The sequence below is a fragment of the Watersipora subatra genome, chromosome 3, assembly GCF_963576615.1.
Source record: "Watersipora subatra chromosome 3, tzWatSuba1.1, whole genome shotgun sequence".
Classification (NCBI taxonomy): domain Eukaryota; kingdom Metazoa; phylum Bryozoa; class Gymnolaemata; order Cheilostomatida; family Watersiporidae; genus Watersipora; species Watersipora subatra.
In genome coordinates, this window is record NC_088710.1 from 2724553 (window position 1) to 2747138 (window position 22586).

General features: G+C 36.1%; 2 protein-coding genes across 2 annotated transcripts in view; one reads left to right on the forward strand and one right to left on the reverse strand.

The window, feature by feature from the left end:
- The window catches only part of LOC137389599 (NACHT domain- and WD repeat-containing protein 1-like), a 61884-nt gene extending 56981 nt beyond the window's left edge, over positions 1 to 4903 (forward strand). Inside the window, exons 30-31 of the mRNA XM_068075655.1 lie at positions 1526 to 1772; positions 4437 to 4903. Coding sequence (XP_067931756.1) covers positions 1526 to 1772; positions 4437 to 4687 — 498 coding nt within the window. The 3' untranslated portion in view covers positions 4688 to 4903. The remainder of the gene's footprint in view (positions 1 to 1525; positions 1773 to 4436) is intronic.
- A 9173-nt stretch (positions 4904 to 14076) lies between these two features.
- LOC137389683 (phenylalanine--tRNA ligase alpha subunit-like) overlaps positions 14077 to 22586 on the reverse strand; it is a 50631-nt gene continuing 42121 nt past the window's right edge. The window contains exons 10-11 of the mRNA XM_068075762.1: positions 18476 to 18668; positions 14077 to 14509 (exon numbers count right to left, since the gene is read on the reverse strand). Of these exons, the coding sequence (XP_067931863.1) occupies positions 14407 to 14509; positions 18476 to 18668 (296 nt within the window). The 3' untranslated portion in view covers positions 14077 to 14406. The remainder of the gene's footprint in view (positions 14510 to 18475; positions 18669 to 22586) is intronic.

The following is a 22586-nucleotide window of genomic DNA, read 5'->3' on the forward strand; positions in this document are numbered from 1 at the left end:
AAGGGACATTGTAGTTCGGCCCTAGCTTGTACATAAGTTGTAAAGAATTTCGGCTAACGTTTTAAATAATTTAATGAAACCTTCGGTGATTGAACAAAAAACATAGGCTGATAAACTGTGTACCACAATTTCGTACCTGTAAATCGGTCTACGCCTCAAACGGTCTACGTTTATTACAGAAACCTTCGGATAAATTCGATTACAAGTAAACAATGCCATAGACTGGTGAAATGAGCATGATTTTCTCGTGAAATGCGCATTGCTAAATAGTTCTACTATCTGTCGCACAGCTTTGTTGGCGTATCATAGGCCGGTCTTAACTATTATTAAACCAAGCTTTTCAAGCGTTTTGTGAAGATTTTCGGCCAAATTAATCTGTCTATTTGTGTATAATCCGATGGGTAAGTTTTAAGATACTGTCGACAATTTACAAAGACTTGGTAACATATTTAAATAGGCTTATATGTGTTTTGTATTGTTATTATACTTTAACGACTCTACAAAACGATGGTTAAATTTGTTGATGAGATTTCGAAACGAGGGTTTGCGACGTTGGTGATGGATAATTTTTGTAAGTTGGGTGCACATGCATTTATCATAAAAACTCTCAAACTTTGCTCCGCTCGTTTGGTCGTGGGATAAACTATAAAATCAATCATAGCTTGCTGGAAGATGCATACGTATGATACGTATGGCTGGTACAAGAGTGTTTTACAGTGTTTTTATTACAAACTTAGATAACTTTTGAGGCTTGCTTTTAAACACCAAGAGAGTTCTTAGCCTGTTGTTGAATAGCCTCCTGTTGTGGCATACTTAGGAAGCTATTAAAATGACTCAACACACAGGTTGAAGGAGTCAAAAGACAGGCCATGGTTGTTCCATGGGTTGCCTAGCAACAACCCACTATTATGCCCAAAATATGTAGAATATATATTTGATTTTCGGAGTCCCCTCTCCCACCTTTTGTGTTCTAGTTTCTGACCGGCAGCGAGGAATTTAGTTGCCTAGAGGTTTCTATTTTTAGATTAGTCATAGCGTCATTCGGAAAGCGACCACTCGTACTGTATCTGCTTTTACAAGCCATGACAACCCGAGTAGCGTGTCAACAACTTTGTCTTGCGTACATGTACATGCTAATAAGGACAGCTCACAACAGGTGCCCCGCGGGTGTGATTCAAGGGCTTGAACAGGTGTAAATTTGGCTCCTATCTTGACAATCTAAAATCTAAATGCTGTGTTAGTAAACGATTTGGATGAATTGCAGCGCACTCACAACTCTTGTTTTAATGTCACAACAGCGTCTAACTCTCACATCTCATGTGAGAGTTAGACTACTAGTTAAAAACTACGAGTTAAAAACTACATGCATGACAGAAGATTTCAATGTATATAATCTCTATAGTCTATTATAGGTCTCTTGCTTGATAGACTATGATCCTAGTTTCGTTTTAGGTTCTCTTTAAATGTTGACTGGGCAAACAAACTAATCTGCTTACATGTATTTACAATCACTTTTGTATTCTAGGTAAGCTATGTGACTCTCTGGGATTGCTTCGAAGGAACGGTCAGAAAACGATTAAAAAATGAAAAAGACGTCTGCGCTGTCGGCATATCAGATGATGCCCAACGAATCCTCTTTGGCAAAGGCAATTGTGAGCTGCGCATATGGGAGCCCTTTAAGAGAAGCTCGCTGCGCAAGATCCAAGGCTACAGCGGAATGAACTTTCAGTTTGGCATGAATAAGATTTTTGTGCTGAAGGGAGGCAGTCAAGGTGAGACAATACCTAATACTAATACTAGGTGGCTGTAACATACATGTACATGCTAGAGCTCTATGTACCTTTTATAATCAGTGCATGCATATTTCTACTGAGATGCCAGTCTGGAAATGTTGTCTCCTCTTTTAACAGTTTAGCTTTTCAAATAGTTCCTTCAAAATCAGGAATCTTGCTGCTGCAGCACAATCAGTATTAAAAGCAGTCAACACTAGAGCACCTGTTTTACTTGACAAATACCTTGTATGGCTGTTTACCTTTATATTGTTGTGTTATGATATGCCTGACACATCAGTTATGTAAAATTTTTAGAAATTGTTTAAGTAGATTTTCTAATTTAAGATGGTTGTCATGCTGGAGTATCTGGTGATGGTTGCTATGAACCTGCCACAGACAGTTTTTTTTTAGAGATGTGAGAGTTATTTCTAATCTACCTTAATAATTAGATGGTGCAACAAACTTTAAAAAACTCTTAAAATTTGAAACGAAAAATCCCGAGGTATGAAAACAGCCGGCCTATGACCAAGTTTTGTTTCATCATTGACCGATGCGTAGCCTAAAGGGGTTGTCACACGAGAGCTGAAACGAACTAAATGACGCAAATTGACGTCGCTGTCAGCTGTAAACTGTTCGGCCGAAAACATTTCTGGCCGAAACGAACCATTTCGGTCCTGGTCAAAATTTCTTGACCGAACCCTTGCTCTTATAATCTGGCTGGTTAAAATTCTAGCGAGCACGCATCAAATTTCTCCTTACATGCGTGTGAGCAAAGTTAAAAAAGAAATGGGCGATACTTTTATTTCGTAAAATAAACAACATGAAGCAATTTATGACAAGGCTCACCCGTACTTGTAATTGTGTTGCATAAATGTAAGATGTTGCACTTAAGTTTAGCATAAATGTAAAAAGATGGTTGTGATTTTCTTTGGTGTAGAATATAAGTAATGTGTCATACTCATTCTGATGAAGTATCGTTGACTGATTTATTTATGTAAAACCCCAGTGCTATGATAAGGACTGTTTTTGTTTGTTATGTACTCAGCATAGAAAAACATTCATATGTTAATAAAAATATGATTATGTTGATGGGAAGGGTTGGCAAAATCTTTGTATCGAGTGATTTATTTTGAGCAGCTGAACGATCTTCTGATAAATCTGCTGTGCAATTATAATTTATAATTGTTCCTTAAAGTTTTTTGTTTACAACAGAAATAGTTAACTCAAATACATAAAAACTACCAATGAAACAGTGTCCTGTCTTCATACGTATGGTATCTAGGAAGCGAAGTGACTTCGGATGCCGTGTGACATGTGCCACGAACCGAACCACCCTCCGAACCGAATCTACGTCAGTTCGGTGCTCGTGTGACCACACCTTTCAAGACAGTCTAAACCAAGTAATAGCCCTGGCTCAGCTCGGCAGAGATTTTTTCAGAGTTATTGTCAACGGAGCATTCACATTGTTGGTCATAGTTATCTATTTTCTGTGAGTTCAGGGATGGCCAGTGTTTTTAGTAAATAGACATAATGTAGATGTAAAGGTGTGATTAAACAGAAGGCGCAAGAGCTGTTTACACCTCTATGTTTATGTATTCTTATCATTATCAAGTACACAATGGAAGTGAATAATTTAGAAATATTTTATTGAACGCTGTCATTTGGTGCAGCATAAATGATTACTTTAGTAAGAATCAACCAAGTTACAACAAAACTTGTTTGAACGCTGAAACACGAAGAGACAATTTTGAGCAAGATAAACAAGAGATCAGTTGTCTATTGTTCAATAGATGTAAACACTAATAGTTTATTGCTTGCGTCATCTAGAGAAAATAGAAAAGCTACAGATACTTTCTCTTAGAGAGATAACACTTCATAAGGAGATTTATAACCAATTATTTGGAGGTCCTCAGGTTTGATGAACTTACAGTATTTCTGGATCTGGATCTCTGCTGTCTAAAGCACTCCAACAGGCTATCCTGTATACCCAACCACCCGCTTCATAGCTGCACCCTGCACAGATATAAACAACTTGCCTGTTTTACATCCATAACATCCTTGGGTGATAAGAATTTATTTTTAAATACTATAGAATTCCCAAGTTATTACTTTGTTTATTTCATTTTTTCCACATGCCCTGATTTGCTGCTGTAGGATTGGCCGGTAAAATCAGAGTTAAGAACAAATCAAATCTAAATCATTTGAAAGGCTAGTTTGAAGTATTGCCATAAAAAGGGTACAACTCATTTTATATTTTCAAGCAAATCTGATCAACCATCAAAAAGGATATTAAACAAGAATAAAGGAGAATTTATCTATCTTTACTTAAACTTGACACACAGGATGGTTTCTAATAAGAAAGAACACCTGGCTGTCATTTAAACAAGAACAAACATACAACAGGTTGAGTGTAGAATTTGTAGCACGAAATTGAGAACAGCTCCTTTTTACACAACCATAGAGACACTCGAGTAAATATTTTAAAAAGCTTTTGATATAGTAGTTTTAGAGTTATGCTACTTAATACGGACAGTTATGATCGGCATCGAAATGTGATGTACTGACTGAGTTATTAGATTAAACTGATTAAACTGAGGTTTACATACTTTATAGCCTTTATAGCGTTGTACTGACTCTTATACACTTGCTCTGACTGTTGTTTAGGTATCATATATGCCGGAGACATCTCCATGTGGGATTTGGACAAAGGTACAGTTCTTGCCGTTTACACACCTGACACTAGAATCAGCGCCATGACTGTCGCTATGCAAGGACAACTCCTATGTTTTGGTCTGAAAGATTCCCTCTCCGTGGTCTCTCTACGACTCATTGACAACAAACATGATAGCACACAGGATCAAGGAGAGAACATAATGGGAGAAATGACATGGAGTGACTCCAGTGATGAGGACTAAATCTGTGTATCTATGGGGAGACAACTTCTGTGCTTATTGTATCATAGGGTGTCAAGGCTGACATAAGTGTTTGCTATGCTCGTTGATGATTTGGAGAATATTTTTATACGATGACAGAATCTTCCGCAATTAGGTTTCCTGTGGAGACTCATGAATCCCGAGGCTGTTGTTTTTAGACTCATGGCTCTATTGTTTTTACCCTCTGCTATATATGAATACAGGTTGAATACTCAGTAACCTTTGTACCCTCATTCCTAATAGTCAGGGACGCTGTTAGAACAAATATAACATGCCAACGAATAAAAAACTACTCATGCATTTTCAACTTAGCTCATAGGTGCTAAGAACAATGGAAGCGCTTTTCAAACAAATTATCATGAGCCATAAACATTTTTAAATTTACATTTGTTATTTTATTGTGTTGAGTAATAGTTGTTCATCCCGCAGCTCAGATGTTCATCAAAGCTTATTTTGAAACCTATCCACGGTTTACTCAAAAAACATTTCATGGCTGGCTTCGGTTTGGCTAGAGCTGCGACGATACAGATATTTTAAAGTAAAACAGATATGATATTTTAGGTGAAATATGAAATCTGTAAAAAAATATATCAGTATTGCGTGGTAACATCAAATGGGACAGGTACCTGCTGGTGTCTGTCATAAGTATGCAGCGCTTCAAGTACCTGATTAACAGTTCATTACAGCCCTACGGATGATGCAATTAGTGATGACGTTCTATTAGCTTGAACAGGCGGTCCCTGCCTTATCAGCAGTTACAGCTATTTCTCCCCGTACAACAATATTGCACTCCAGCTAAATATAGAGCAGCGTGTTTCTATACTATATACGCCTGATTTAAATAAGACCGATACATAACAATTAAAATATTGCATAAGCAGATTCTTTTGAAATCTTCGTCTATCTTTACAAAGACGATAATGCAGTTATAAAAACTCACAAATAAATAAGATCGGAATAGAAGCAATTATATTGTTTTTTGGTAAGACCCTTTCTTTCTGTTTATCCTATTTTGCTAGCATGTAGTTTGTTCTTGTTAAGGACACTTGCACTCATCTTCCAGCTACAATCTCAGAAGACTGCGCGCTAAGGCTATTCCTTATGCGATGCACAGAGAGAGTATATATATTTTCTATACTGAATTAAAGAGCGCAATTTGTTGAGATGTTATTTCAACTTTTGGTGGTCTAGTGAGAAGCTACTAGATGAAAGCTTGAGCGCAGCAGCTGTGAAACCTTGTTGTGGCAAGTCTTGCTATAACATACCATATACTGTATACTACAGTACATATAGTATGGCCTGTATGGCGTATATCGTATATATGTATATAGTATACATACATTATATAGTATAATACTTTAATATTGACATCTATACTACCCGTTTCCAAAATAATTTAAAATTTGATTTTTGATCCAATAAGTTTTTACTGACTCAGTGCGTTGGTTGCGAAACTTCAAAAATTTTTGTTTTTGTTTTGCTGTTTTGTCTTTTAGTATTATTATAAATAAAAATAGTTACGTAAAACTTTTTATTGCCAATATTTTGTTACGGCTACTTTTGGAATTTCAGTCTGACTTTTCTACCAGTAATATCTTCTCAACAAAATCTATCTTTACATTTGTGTTGCAGCGCTTTATCAAGCCCATTCCTATGAACATTGTTAAAGAGATGCCTGTCCATATTTATATTTTCGTTGACTTTCTAAGGTACCAACTTTTTAGTGATAAAATTGGTGTCATATGCAGAGAGAAACATACCGCTATAAACATCCATCCAAGTATGAGAAACATTTCAAAAAACAGATTTTTTTTATGACAATTTCAACCGCCAGATTACAGATACAACATATTTGCAAGCATAGAACACGCAACAAAATAATAGCATAAATATTAATTACAGAATTAAATCTTCTCTCAGCCTCCATCTTTCATCTTATCCTATAAATTTATACCCACCGTATGCTTCCTTGCAGTTCTCCCCTTTATTAGATAAAAAATAATTAATTTTTCAAATTTATCTCTATGTTTGTGTGTATGTGTGTTTATTTTTATCAACAGAAACAATACAGAAAAATAAACTGCAATATTATTAGTAAATATATCAGGTTAAATACAAATTAATGAGAAAATGAAAAACTAGGAGCTGCTGTGGCCAGGAGCTGCTGCTGATCTGTTTAAATGGAACTAGTCTTAATAAGAAAATAAAGGCTTTAAAGAAACTCAACCTGATGAACACCAAACTCAGGGAATCAAAAATCGGCTTCATCTTCATATCTCAGAGTAAACCTGATAAATTATATGTTATATTTATATAATATATAATAAATAAATAATATTATAAATTATATGTACACCTTCAGTTCTTCATAATGCCAGTAAGTCTTTGCTCTGGCAGCAGTACCTGTCACTCTTCGCTGGAGCAACAATGCCCATCCCTCCTCATACTGGCAGACAATCTGCATACCACCGATGACCCTCCATCATTTATTTGGCATGTGCTGTCAAATACCTTTCAGCCTCAAAATAACATAATAGATTATCAGCTGACCCACAGCAATGAACGTACAGCCTCACAAGGTGCTGCAAAAAGGCAGCTACCAACACGCAATGCATAATTGCTAAATGAAATCAGAATTGGCTTAGAGTATATGCAATTAAAGTGTTATGCAATATATAGAGTTAAAATACCTATATATGTTCCATTACAGCTCTACATCTTCTTTCCAAACTATTATTTACCTGCAAGCACGAGCACATTCAAATGCTACAGCTTCACTAACACTGTCATGGCCAGTAGTATAGCACTGCAATGTCACCAGCCAATTGTTATACTACAGCCAATCAAAATGAATAAACGGGCACGCGTGACCAATCATCAATCACCATTAAAACCATTGCGTTTGATCAGTATAAAAGCAACATTTCAGATACCAAATGGCATTCTAACGATAAGGTGTGAGCTGTCTTGTGTTCAGCAAAGACCTGAGGAAGTGAGAGAAAGCTAAGGATATAGAACAGACAAACGGACGGAATGAAAATGCTTGAGGTAAGCGTAGCAAATGGCTGACAAAGGAGTTTAGTTGGAGCAACTTAAAGTGTGCTGCCAACATTGACTGCTGTTGTCCACCTCTGCTTCAAATACTGGTTTTGGGTGAACAGTGATTGCTAAACATTGAGATACAGAGATTTATAGAAGTAGACAACTCTAGTGAGTGAAGGTTGCTTGTTTAGCATTCGATGAAAATGCATTAGAGATGGTCTGGTCACAGCTAAAATACTAAACTGCAAAACTAAATGCACAGAAACACTGAATTGACTGTAACAATAATCATCTAAAATATTTTACCTAAAACTGTACAACTATGATTTTTTCCTAAAACCAAACTTTCTACTTATGGCAAGCTCATGTACATGTATGGAAATGTAGAGCTATCCGCAGAAAGGGTAATAACCGAAGTGTTACAAGATTTGTAATACTTGCTAGAAACTAACAATAAAGTTATGTAAATCAAATAAGATTGAGCTACTTGTAACTGACCCGATACGCTAATCATGGTCGAGCATTTAAGACTTTTGCAAGTCTTAAAAATTGTCTTCTTTTTTTTCAGCACGAGTGCAACTCCCCATTACTCAGAGAGTCCCAGCATAGATGCAGAAATGAAATATCACACAAACAAAGGAATGTATCTTCACAGTCCACAGTCTATCATCTGACCACAAGTTCGACTGTATTGCTATTAACCATCATCTTACTTCTTTCTATTCTACCTGCTGCTGAGGCTCTTCCTATGTCCATCAGCTCTATATCAGGTGAGAAAACAACTCCGCATTTTTTATGTGTCATTATTTTTGATCATTCTACTATAATACTACCAAGTTTGTTCTCTGATATAAAATTCAAACCAGCTTTTAAAGAATGCAATTTTTTTAGATGTAACCTAAATTCTAGAAAAATATTTTGTAGAACCTTTATTCTGTTTGAATGAAGCTAATCGGTGCTATTTACACAAAGCATTCAATTATTATTTTCCCTGATGCCCTAACAAGGAAATGCCCTAACAATATCATCGACAATAACAATAGCCGCTACTGATAAGGAAAGCGAATATCATAAGTTAAGCAGGCAAGAGTTCAATAGGACAGACGCAGAGTTTTGTAAATTGTTAAGGTCAGAGCTTAAGAAAAATTTTTTTTAAATAACTGAAACAAAAAATATTTTTAAATTGTAAAAAATGTGATAGACTAGACTTGTGGATGCACCTAAAAACCGATAAACTTATTTCCATAGAGGTCAAGGTCAGTGGTAGTTACATGAAATCAATTGACTGCTAGTGATGGTAAGAGCCTTGATACTAAGGTTGTATATTCTACAGGAACTCCAGAGCAGTCTGCAATCATCTCATCATTATTACGCAAGACCTCACTTGAATATAATCAACAGAGAGTAGGGTCTCTCTTTCAAGCATCATACGCTGCACGAGGACAAACGCGTCACCGACGCAATCAGCAAGTCGACTTATCGTTGTGTTGTCGACCTCCGTATGACTTGCCATTGTGCGCACGCTGGCTACTGGGTCGTACACGTCTCAGCAAGTTCTGTGGATAGAGGAAGTGCACAGGCTTTGATAAGTTGTACACGCCTCGGCAAGTTGTGCGGATAGAGGAACTGCCCAGGCTTTGAGTATTCACAGGTAAGAAGAAACTGTGATAATGGAGGAATTGGCTGCGCCGTAATCTCCGTCAACTCACCAGCCAACCTGTACTCATACTTTTGATTAGCCTTGGTTCCCTTGCCTCTTGATTAGCCTTGGTTCTCTTGCCACTTGAAGATGGCAATGTCATTGGTTGCGACCCAAAAGATCTTTCTACTGGTTCTGGTTAACCGACAGCCTTGCTGGACAGCGCTAACCGTCATACCTCTTTACAATTATATTCTCCTTATACTCTTCTTTATGGAACAAATCTCTAGCTATGATGCTGTTACCTATAGAACTCCCGGTGTTTATCAGTGCACTAGTCCTTCGAAATTCCGTCTATGACATTTTAATTATATCAATAAATATATTTTGTGTAACTTTAACCGCCTGATTATTTCTTGGCAATCAAATTTTAAGGTTTTCCCATCTTAGTCGAGGCTTCCCCATCGAGCTACTTGATATTTGAGCTCTTCCATGCGACCTCTCTATACAATATGAGTAAAACATTTCAGCATTCACACGCTCAACTCACGACTTACAAAATAAATTGTATTTTATATTTATTATGTGTATTTATGAAAGAGCGGCAAAAGTGGACTCTTAATGTATTCAGAACAGGCAGACTTAAGGCAGACACATTTGCACACTTGAAAAAGAACCAAATTATTTTTTCATTGTCTTTTTAAAAGTAAATATTAAAATTTGTCTAAAACTGCGCAATATTCCAAAACATTGAAAATGAATTTGCACAGAAGGTATCGATATTTATTATATCGATATATTTTAAAGTGTCGGTATTTTTCCATCAATTGCGAGTTTTGTTGATGTTCAAGGTGATCTGACAGCCAGGATGTTACAAACTTGATCTGAGCGTTAACACGCTCAGATCAAGCTAAAGCGCAATTATGATGTCTATACTTGTAAAAAGACCGACAGAACGGAGGCGTGATAAACGCAATAAGCGATGTCAACTATAGCAACTAATGACATCATTTCGCACATATTTTACTAGCGACCATGTTTTGTCAATTTTAATCTTGAAACGTCTTGACAGTCGGATTCTCTGAAACATCAAAAATAACTATAAATGAGAGAAAAATACCGGTAAGTTCTGATAAAGTCAACTGAAGTTTTGTGTAATTTCATTGCTAAAGAAGTAATTCCATTAAGAATCAAAGGTTACTTTGTGGTGAAAGTAGAGTGATGACCCTCTTTTGGCTAGTTGCAGCGATGTAGATGAATAGTGAGATGTAGTAGATGAATCTTGAGATGCTAGCAGTCTGGCAATCCTACAAGCTCCTTCATGTTGTAATTACCTGCGGATTAGTATAATCCATATTGAGTTTATCAGAACTTAATGCCATGGTGACAGCCTTCAACAAAAGGTCAGGTCAGAGAAGTGCAGTATTTCAGATTTCAGCCAATTGCAGTTACTCAGTACTAGATTTCAGCCAATTGCAGTTACTCAGTACTAGATTTCAGCCAATTGCAGTTACTCAGTACTAGATTTCAGCCAATTGCAGTTACTCAGTACTAGATTTACATAACGTTTTAGATAGTTATTTTATACCTACAATAATGAAACTCGGAGAATAGCTTTCTTATTTGCTTCAAGATTTTACTGAATATGAATAAGAATGTAACATCAAAACTAGAGATAAATAAATGGTTTAATTGGTTTTTAACACCCACCATTATTCATATGTATAGCCGGTGAACATGAGTAATGCAAGAAGAGCAAGAGCTGTTAAATAATAATATTGAACCAGACAATTCTATTACGACACTGCGTCACAAGATTTTGTAATCCCTTTCTCTGGGTACATGAACTCACTGATTGTTTCTTCAGAGATCATTTGACCTCAGGTTGTAGCAGACTCTAGCAGACATATCGAACTTTGAAATCTTTGTAAAACTAAAATAGATGAAACAAACATTGCCAGAAGCTCGATGTTGACAAATGCACTAATCGAATAGTCGTCAAGGAAAGGATAAAGGAGGAGATAAAGCCAACAGATATACAACTACTCTCGGAGTTAGACACATAAACTCTATATAACTGGCAAAAAGATGGTTGCTTTTGGAAGCCACTCAGTATTGACAATATCATTGTGCCATGCAAAAGGTCACATGGAACTGTCACACCAAGACATCTGCTTTATTTATGTATGCAGATCTGGTAAAAGCTGGTATTACCTGGCCACTTGCCATATGAAATGAGCCATTGGCCTACACCATGTACGTATATTTCCCTCTTTCCTAAGTGGTTGGCCTCTTCCTCCTTGCATCATTACCTTCCTATTAGCTGTCACTGTTCGAACTTGAAAGAGATCTGATTGGATTATTATCACTATATATGAAAAAGATAACTTGGAAATGGACAATCATTTTTATTAAAAACATGGGAAATTAAACACATTGATGGTACATAACTTAATGCTGTTGCAGCTTTTACTGACAATATTGGTTCGGAGTTTTGAATAAACATTTTTATTGATCAGTCTTAAAACTGTTTAGTATGCTACACATTAGAAGGCTACTCAAAAAAACTAAGAAATAAGACCTAGTAATATGCAACTTCATCAATAGGTGTGTCGAGGGAATTGCATGCATGGTTCAAAAATTTCGATTTGATAAACACTGGGAAAGGTATAAACAAGTCTCACCAACTTGCTGCTGCATTCCTACCAATGTACTTTAAATTTGAGGCAATTTTTAGCTCTTTTTTCAACACTGAATTTCTACATCATTTACCGACAAATAATTAGAGCTGGATGCAAAACTATCCGTAGAAAAGTCTCACATAATGTATTACGGCAGCAAATACATGGTATTCTTAATATTCTATTTATACAGCTTTTTTTTGGAAATAACTACATCTTGCTTCACATTGAGCAATTTGTTAAAAACGGTTAATATATCAGAGCTAATGCTGGATAATCAAAAACAACAAATTATTCAACTTTTACTAGCAATAGAAATATATTTTACAAATTACTCTTTAAAGGACAACATGAAATAATTTAATTTTATGTTAAATGCTAGAAAAGAACTACCTCATAACTTGTCTCCACAGACAAAATGAAAATTGTAATGATACCAATGAATCTAATACATAGGTACTGTGTCTAAGATGTACTCTGGTACAGCATACAGACTTATGGAATGAATGCCTATTATAACGATTGAATACTTGACAAAATTGTAATTTTGGGTTTCAAGCTTCTTTACTTAAAACTGTACATGGCTTACTAAAGAAACCCTAGATACATGTACATAGACAACCCCAAATCTGATCACTAGTGGGTATCAGACCTGCGTCATGAGAAGACAACTATCAATAGCATTGCACTGAGTGAATGACCCTTTACGACAATCTGGTGAGACTTTTTTTTCCCTGCTACAATGCCCGAGTAATAAATAATTCTGTTAGTAAAAATTATTCTGTTTCAACTGCAAATATGGAGAACTTAACAGAGTTGTTTTCTCCTGTTCTCATGAGATACTGTCATTCGTCTAGTGTGGCATGTTATTATATTTGTCAGAACAAGCGCTTCTATGTAAAAATGAAAAATAATAATTTAATAGCATGCAAGAACTGAAGCTAAAATCTTTGATTAGAATTATGTGCAGTGAGTAGAAAATGAAGAATTTTAAATAAATTAAATCGATAAGCTAAAAACATCTCAACTAGATTATTTAATGCACTTCCAATATCAATCGCAGCCAGGTCATACCACATTTCTTACTGACTTTTCTTTACATTTCGTTTACATCACGATCTCTATTTTGCCACCAGGAGAAAAGACCGAATTATAACAAACAAGATCAATTTCGCATTTAGCCAGGAGAGATAAGTTGTAAACTGAGCGACTTCATAATTTGTTGGAAAACAAGACATTCAGAGTTCAACGATGATTGACCTAGGTCTGTCGAACGAGCTACAAGCTGGTGAAATTACCTTTGCAGGAACCCTTGTCTCCCTTCAGCTAGCCTAATCTTCACATGAATACGCTCTCTATTCAATGTAGCTTCCATTTCATTTTTTATATGAGCGAATCTCAGATCAAAACATGGCAAATACCATATGAGGAGTAGCACTAGTAGAGGCACAAACACATTTTGAATAATTGGCCTGTCTGAGAGCAAACCAAATCTTTTCATGTTAAGAACTAGCAAGCAGACAGGGTAGCCAGCAACAACTTTAACTGAACAAACGGAATGAGAGCTAAAGGTGGCGGATGACATGAAAGAATTGAGGAGAGGGACACTCAAACTTTGCAACAAGAATACGAAATCCCTGTGTGAAAAGCTGCTATGTATTCTTGCTCACTGCTCAGCTCTGGTTGGTCAGTCACATTCACAACAGCTCAAGTAATGCTACTTGCATTTTAATACCACAAATCTGACGTATTTTTGTTTAGATATCTTGCTAATGAATTTGTTACGTCGTACTCGTGTTCCCATGATACGGCTGCATTGAATTGGGTTGCTCCAAGTATCATCACCTTTTCACAAGAACAATGCACTATCATCCCGCAAGCACTGCCAACTGCACAAATTAAATCACACCTCCCCACCTTCACACGCGGTCACACAACGGTCAAGTCACTTCAACGGTACCATTCTTTTGAATAAAATAAAACATGGAGGCGTTCCGGTATGAACTTTTAGCAAGCTTACATAAGCCTGAAAAGTTTATCTTGAGCTGGGTCACACATGATTAAAAATTGTCAAAACAAAGCTAGAGCAATTCCTAATGATAAATGAGAAATACAGAGATAAAGTTGTTAGTGCAGAACTTGTCGCACAAAACAACATGTATTTATAGCACTTTTGAACTTGCAGCCCAAATTGCAGTGTTTATTGCAGTGTGGGTGTTTATTAATGAACTCCTCTCGAGCGCATCACCGCTGAGTAGCGCTAGGAGAGATCAGACATAACAGGCAATACAAGGAAGTAAGAATGAAGTTTTGAGGTAACATCATTCGGCTCTCTGAAGTCAAGTCAGTCTACAGATCGGATTCTGTTGAACCACTGAAAGGTTAATCTTTGGCCCAATGAGATCTCTGATATTGTTTATTCCATATTTTATCATCGTCGGTCTACAAGCAAACAAAACACAAGGGATAGTCTCACGAGTGACGTACACTATATGCCCTTATAATGTAAAGCTCCTACGTAAAATCTACTAACCTTACGAATTTATGTAGAGTTTTTGCCTCATATTACATAAGAAATTCTATATAACACAACGCCTCATGTAGGTGCAAGTTCTCAAATTTAATTTGAATAACGAGAGTGCCATAGTTAGTCTTAGAAATATCACTTTCTCTCTTGCCATACTTGGGAGAGAAAGCGATGTATATGTAAAGGGTTATCTATTATATTTTTTACTTTATTTCAAGCAAATAAAATTTTGTTTGGTTTTTTCTTTGCAGCACGGACTTTGCTGAGGAAAAAAAGAAAAAATTAATTTAAATTAGCATTGAAGGTGTGCGCTTCTTTTAACTTAAAATTGGCGTCATAAACCTTAAACTGAGTGTAAGTGATAAAAAATAAAATGGTGATACAAACTAACAATACCAGTTACTGTATAGACATTAAATTAAGGGGTGAATTTGAGAAGATTTTGGAATGGATTACGTTAATTACATGCATTTTACGCTTTGTATAACATAAAATCTCTATAATATAAATGTTCCCGAAACGCAAAGCCTCAGACGTTTTATGCTACAGGGGCATCTACTGTATCTTGCCAACATAAGATTCAGTGCCAAGCCTAGAGCAAATACTGCTGACTCATTACATTACAATATATGTCCGATTCGAGACTGGGAGAGAAGGAGGTAAAAATACGATTATGATGATAGTAACAGTGATAATACGACCTACACATACAACGTTAATCCATTCTGATATCTGCTTCGTATATCAAAACCATTGTATGCTGGAGCACCTATTCTTATAAGAACAGATAGTAGTTTGTTTAATTAGTTCTAAAGCATAAAACCATGTCAATAAATACTTCAATAATTGCTTATAACATTATATAACATCAAAACAAATGCATATAACTGAGTAAAACCCTAAATTATTGTGTGTTGAGTTGTGTATTTATAGTGTTGAGCGTGAAGCCATGAAATATTGACACGTGCAATAGGTGTGTACCCAATTTATACCAGAGAATAGTCAGCTGGACAGCATAGTGTAATGGATAAATGCTTGTTTGCAAAACTGGAGGTTGTGAGTTCAAATCCTGTGTGCAGTATATTTTTCCTTCCTAAAACCTTGTTTCTATAACTAGACACACGGACAGACAAACATTGAGATTTATACAGATACTAGATGAATGCCTGGAGCTGCCCGGAAAAACTATGTTTATTCAACATATACAAAATTTACAGTTATAACTTTTGAACTTCATATCATGAAAAAAGCATTTTGTGCAGTTTAAAGAAATTAGAAAAAAAACTAAAATAACTTTAAAGGTGAAACAATTAGCAAGTAATTGCTAGATAAAGTCTGGTTTGTTACAATGATTACAATGAAAAATGATTTGATACTGATACAACTACTACGAACCGAGAAAACAAAATAAAAATGATAAATCTCTTGAATTAATAACAACAATAAGTACACCGAAGTGTGAATAAGAAGGTTACTGTTCCAGCTATCCTTACTGGTACCACTTGATAGTGGTACTAGCGTACGAGGGTACTTTGTCTGTCCAAACAGAGAGAAAATGTAGAGGCAATTCCAAATTGAAAATATCTATGTAAACATTGCCCTTGCCAAAAATCAAAAACTGTAGATTGAAATAGATCATTTAAAATTAAAACAGCATATTTGAAAATTGCAAATTAGACAAATAGGTAATGGATTTTGAAACAGTTTTTAAAAAATCTGAAAAGATAAACACAAAAGGGAATGTTAATTAATAACAAAACGTATCCATTTAGCTCGTAACCTGCAATAATGATACAATAGATAACATAATTGCAATGATAAGAACGGCTTAGTCATGCGGTTAGGTACGCGTGTTTGCAAACTTACGATTGCAATCGTCGCAAGTCGAATTCCAGTTCTGTGTGAATTTTTCATCGCTAAACTTTAATCACTATAACTGAACACAGAGACTACAAAAGAGAAACTTTGAGATTTATAGATAGACTAGCCGAATGCTCGGCGTCGCGTGGGTCATGGAACACCGTAAAACCTCTATTTGAGCGTCACCTCTATTTGAGCGTCACCTCTATTTGAGCGTCACCTCTATTTCCAAGTCTTTGAGCTTTTTTGTCAGAAACTTTCAATCCGACACCATAGAAATAATTAATAACTGTATCAGGGTAATAGTGGCTCCCCGTTCAACTAGATCTTGGTACTCCGATGTATGTGAGAAACGTTTTTGCATTTATGATGGAGCCTGTGCTACGATGTATTTTGAGCCTATTTTGATTACGTGCGGTTTCCCTTGATTTGCGCCAGAAGTTTCTAGTCAAAATGGAATAAAAAATTGCCTGCTAAAAATTGTTTGCACCCTAATTTCAACTAGCTCAGCTGTGCAGAAGAAATGTTGAGGTCAGAAGACACTGTGGAAGATATTGAACAGCCAAAAGAATATGAATAACGAATATAAATAAAATAATAAGCATATGAAATAGTTTCAAACGAAGGCAACCGTGAGAACGCAACTGGCTGAGCAAACAATGCTAATCTTTTTGTTTTAAAAATGCTAATATTTGTTTTGAAATGTTAATTTTTGTTGCTGATGTATTATACATTTGTAATTATTGTTTGTTTATGTCACTTGTTCTTGAATATATATTTGTAGGATTTGATAGATAATTATGATTATTATAAAACTTATAAATTTGAGATTTATAGCATATTATTCCATAGCATGATTGCGGTAATCTGAACCTAGCTCACAATGGATCGACACTCGTAACTCCTGTTCTAGCACATAAAAAGCTAGTTTTAGCTGCAAACTGTAGCAAACATATTGATAAGTGCAATGAGCTTTTATGCAACTTTGTTAAATATACTTATAAAATGAAAATATACCTTCAAATTTAAAACGAAATAAAAAACTTGAAAGCTCCAACAAATTGGAATGCAGACTATAAGATCATCGTCGGTTAATTGCAAGCAATAGATATCAACTGGTAGAAACATGTATCAGGTTCCTCGTGCATATTTATTTACAAAATCTGCAAGTTGGAGGTAACTTAGCAATTTTCTTGAAGGAGTCTGCACAATATAGGCGACAATGGATTTTCCTGTGAGAGTTTAATTTACCTTCTCAACACACTGACTTGTTTGAAAAATACAACGCACCCTTTATTTGAACGGCAACCCTTAATAAAACACCACTCTAAGGGAAGGTCTAAATAAAAGTTATGTGATAATTACATAATGAATTAACGTAACTTACCTGGAAAGCTAGATCTTTAATAAAAACATACCCCGTTTTGTGCCAGTTTAACAAGCAATACACGAAATGGTCGACAGTGCTAGTTGTCAAGTGCTTTTAGCGTATCTTAACCAATGTAATGACTATTTGCCCAATGAATCCATTGTATTCCGTGTAGCTTAATGGTTATGTTCGCTGTCTCTGGCACTGGAGGTCCTGAGACCAAATCCTATGCCGTGCTGATTTTTCATTACTAGATTGCAATTGCTATAACTGGACACAGGGTTTAACAAAAAGACAAACACTGAGATTTATATAGATAGACATGTCATAGAGCTACCATTGTACACTACACATCTTATATTTATATACATGCTATAAAGCTACCATTGTGCACTATATATATTATATGTACCATAGAGCTACCATTGTACACTACACATCTTATATACATGCTATAAAGCTACCATTGTGCACTATATATATTTATATATGTACCATAGAGCTGCCATTGTACATTGTATGTATTGTTTACTATTTTACACTGCATGTATGGCGGGTGTATAATAGCATGCCACGGAACGTATCGATATTACTCAAATAATATTTATAGATTTCCAGTACAATATGCACATTTTCAATGCTAAAGCCACACCTCTCAAGAGAAAGACCCCAGGCTATGACGACTACATCTTCAGGCAAGCCCATCGGTAGCAACATCTCAGGTCGGAATATTCCAGAATTGCCAAGCTCCACCCACTTTTTTAGACCATCGTGGAAACCGAATATCTCCATGCTTGGCTCCGTGTATGGGTTATAGGCTGGCTTAAAACGCAGCTGTGTCATTCCTGGCAGAGAAATGATCAACTGAGACATTGCTAAGTGCATAAAATGGCTGCATCTAAGATGGTTGCAGGTAGATAAAGCAATTAATAAAGAAATGGTATGTCTCAAATGGTAGTCGTAGCATTGACGACAAGCCAAACGCCACGAGTAGCTATGCTATTACGTAATATGGGCTTCATCACTCTTCCAGCTTTTTTATTTTGGTTAACTACTATTGTTGATAAAAATAAATCACAGAAAATCACAAAATGAAAGAATTACATATGACATTTTTTTACACAACAGGAGGCAACAACTCCTTGAAAAAGGAAGCGTTGCTGGCTGTATAACAATATATGGAGTATCTCAGCTATGACCTCTACTGAGACCTCTCAGAGGTTTCCAATAGCAACATTAACAACTCAATTATGCAAAGGTGCATACAGTTACAAGTGTGATAACTCCATAAATGTCAACGCGCTAAGGATGTAATCACCCCGGATGCATGCATCAGTGATCGAAACGCTCTCAGGGTTGCTAATAATTCTTAAATACTCACAAAATGATACCGTTACTGCAAAGCGCCTGTAACAAAATATGGAAAAATGCCAAAAAAATCAATCAATCAGTTGCCGTGTGTTTAAGCGAGATGAATGAGTCAGGATGGAAAAGTAATTGGTTTGAACTGGTGTGGGATCTCTGACGCCATTGCACTGAAACCTCTGCCAGGGAACATGATCCATAGGTATAATCTATCCCTCCCACGCATAATATATATATTTTTGGCTTAATGACTTCCGTGCATAGAGCGAGTGCCAGAACGGAATCTCACCATGTTTGTAAACAAGCTCTGCAGTTTTTAATTCTACCGAGTAAAAATACGTAGGAAAATGATAACTGCTCACACCACTGTCTGTGCCATCACGGTCAATTTGAGTGAGAATTTTTGACCTTTAGCGAGTCTCCTAATGCCAAATGGCGACCAATGTTTTTGGATAAATCGTGCTTTCGATTCGCATGAGGAGTTGTGTCCCCGATTATTTGCGATACAGCAATTTGCAAAAAATGCACGACTGCACAACTGCATTTCAGCCAGTTTCACAAAATAATGTGACAGGACAATCGCAGAACAATACTCTTGTGGAGTGCGCACAGAATTTAGTCGCGTCATCCTGCAATTTCATAGCCATTTGGTTCACATCAATCGCATGCTCGCATAAGCTTGCATAGCAGGGCCGAGCATATCGCATGCCACGCTTACGAGGTTGGTCTGAATCAGTCATAGGACATCACTTGTTTGTAAAAATTGAATTTAGAAAGAATTGTAGAGATGTACGCTTGGGAAGGTAGGTCGTTTTGAGAATGGTAATCGGAGACAACAAAATTATATTTCTGTAAGCTTGATAATAGTGTAATTCTATAATGTCGCAGAATATTTTACGCTAAAGAGGCGTGTCACATGTCCCAGTTAGAAAGGGTTAAACAAGTTCTCAACATAGGAACTGGAGTGGAAACTGCGTAGATATTTTGAATGAAGCCAGTCAAATTACAGAAAAAGCCTCTCCAGTACAAAGAAGGAGAGGCTTGCGAGGGAAGAACAAAAATCAAATTCTCCGGAGAGATTATTTGAGAAAGCAATAGAATCATCACTTCCTGTTGGCTATAGTCACGCGGAAAGTATGTTTCATTCTAGATTAGTACTGTTGATAACGGAGGATATCGGGGGCATTTATGGAATCAAATGGTCAAATTAAATGGCTGGGGTAGCAGGTGTCCCCCAGGGGAATAGACAATGGGAGATATTCATGACAATCAGGCAATATGAGATGCACTGCAACTCCTCGAGGCATTTGGCCGCACCTTTGAGAGATTTTGTAAGCGATTTTACAGTCACAAAAAGCCTAATGCAATGAGTTTATGTATCTCCAGCAAAGCAGGAGCCCACTAACAACGCTTGTGATTGTCACCAAGCAAAGTCACCACTTTTTTCTTTTGACACGCAACGAAAAATATCATTTTGTTGACGATTACTATTACCAATAAGAAGTTATACATATATATCACAATTACATACCAAGAACCTACCTATTAAACTGAATTGTTTCCAGCGATTGACCAATTGAAAATAATGCTGCTTTTCTATTTATCATTCTATGACTAGTTGTTAGAATTCCAGCTCATTTATGGTAAAAAAGGATTAGTGATGAAATGTATAATTAATAAACAACAAACTAAGCATGTCAGACTCATAAATCGAGCGTCATATTCAAAGTTTGTGGCAATTTTTTCCAGTAGATGATTGAAAAAACCAGTATAAATTACTAGGGGTAATAAAACAGGACACGCGAACTGGTTTACACTGGACACAGAGTGGGGATTTCTCTTGTGATTTCATCTTAAAACTCATTCATTTTTAGACCACAACGAGAGCTCAAAGTTTAAATTTGTAAAATTCAAAATTGGCTCACTTTTCGAAATCAATGATTTTTGTTCATGACACGAACTTATATTTACACTGCGTAGACCATGGATAGAAGCTTACCATGCTTACCAGCAAAGCAGCCTGTAGCATGACAAGTACTTAGTCACTCGACAACTGAGAGAGTTTTCAGATATATTTGTAACATTTACACACGTGTTAGCTGTGGTGCTCTTGTGTTTAAACTATCCGTATAATCAGTTATCACATGTGAAATTAACTTTTAAAATATCGGTTCTTAATAATATTTTTAATATTCCCAATGATTAACATTCATTTCAAGTAAGCAATTATAATGCAACCAACCCAGACGCTGCTTGTTACCGTCAATGTTCACATTAGTCAAACAAGAGAAATATGTTTGAGCGAGTCAAACACTTCTGCTAGCAACATATAGCAGGAGTATATCTAGTATGTCACTGTTTACAATGATGATCTGCGAGTTCAAGCGGCATCGAGCACGAACCAGGGTTTAAAGCTAATTCAAGTTCAATTGTTTGTCAACTAACATGTCTACCAACATTAAAACCAAAATATGGCTTCATCTCCACTTTTATGCTTTGACCTTCTCAAGGACACTTTTCTAAAACAATTATTCTTCTATGAATGAAAATTATGGTCAACTTCCATACGCATACCGTAAGACCTCATGTACTGTGGCTATCAGTTTACTATAATAAAAGTAATATAATTTTTAATTTCAACCTTAACAAAGCTGATCACTGAAAGCTTAATTATAAATAACATGAACAAAAGGTTAAATACACTTTAAATATAGAGTAATAAATAATGTTTAGCTGTTTATTAGTTCATAAACTTTGTTGCGTTTCAACATCAACCAGAACATAAGAAATTTGGTTACATACAATCTCTGATGTCAAAACAACTCATCCACTATTATTTTTGTCATGGATATGACAACTCTTACAGAGCGTGAGAGCGCGGCAATTGTCAGTCAGATGGATTCCTGTTACAAAAGAGCTCTACAGCGTAGGAGATGGATGAAACTTTCTTAACTTGTTTATAAAATTTACCGCAGATCTCATTTGGTGTTAGTCGGTTAGTTTGAAGAATGATTTTCTACAACTGTAATAGTCGCTGTGAGAGCTAGGTTGATAATTGAATGCAAGTAAAGATTCTTGGGAGACAACTCCAATTAAACCCTTATGCTTTATAATCTTTATCTGAGTTATACAGGGAATTGCCAAAAATAAGCCAAATGCGTATTATGAGTTACTCGTGTAAATAGGTAAAACTTATGCTAAAATATTGCACTTTTAACTTTCTATCATGAATCTGCTTAAAGGTTGACTTTCAACAAAATTCACATCACAGTTATTTGGTATCAAAAGATTCACCATGTCTTACTCTGCTGTGTTGTAGGTGCCAAACACGTGGAAATGTGATTACAAGCTCTTAAAAGCTCACAAATGCCAGTTAATCGCCGCCATCACAAAACTGT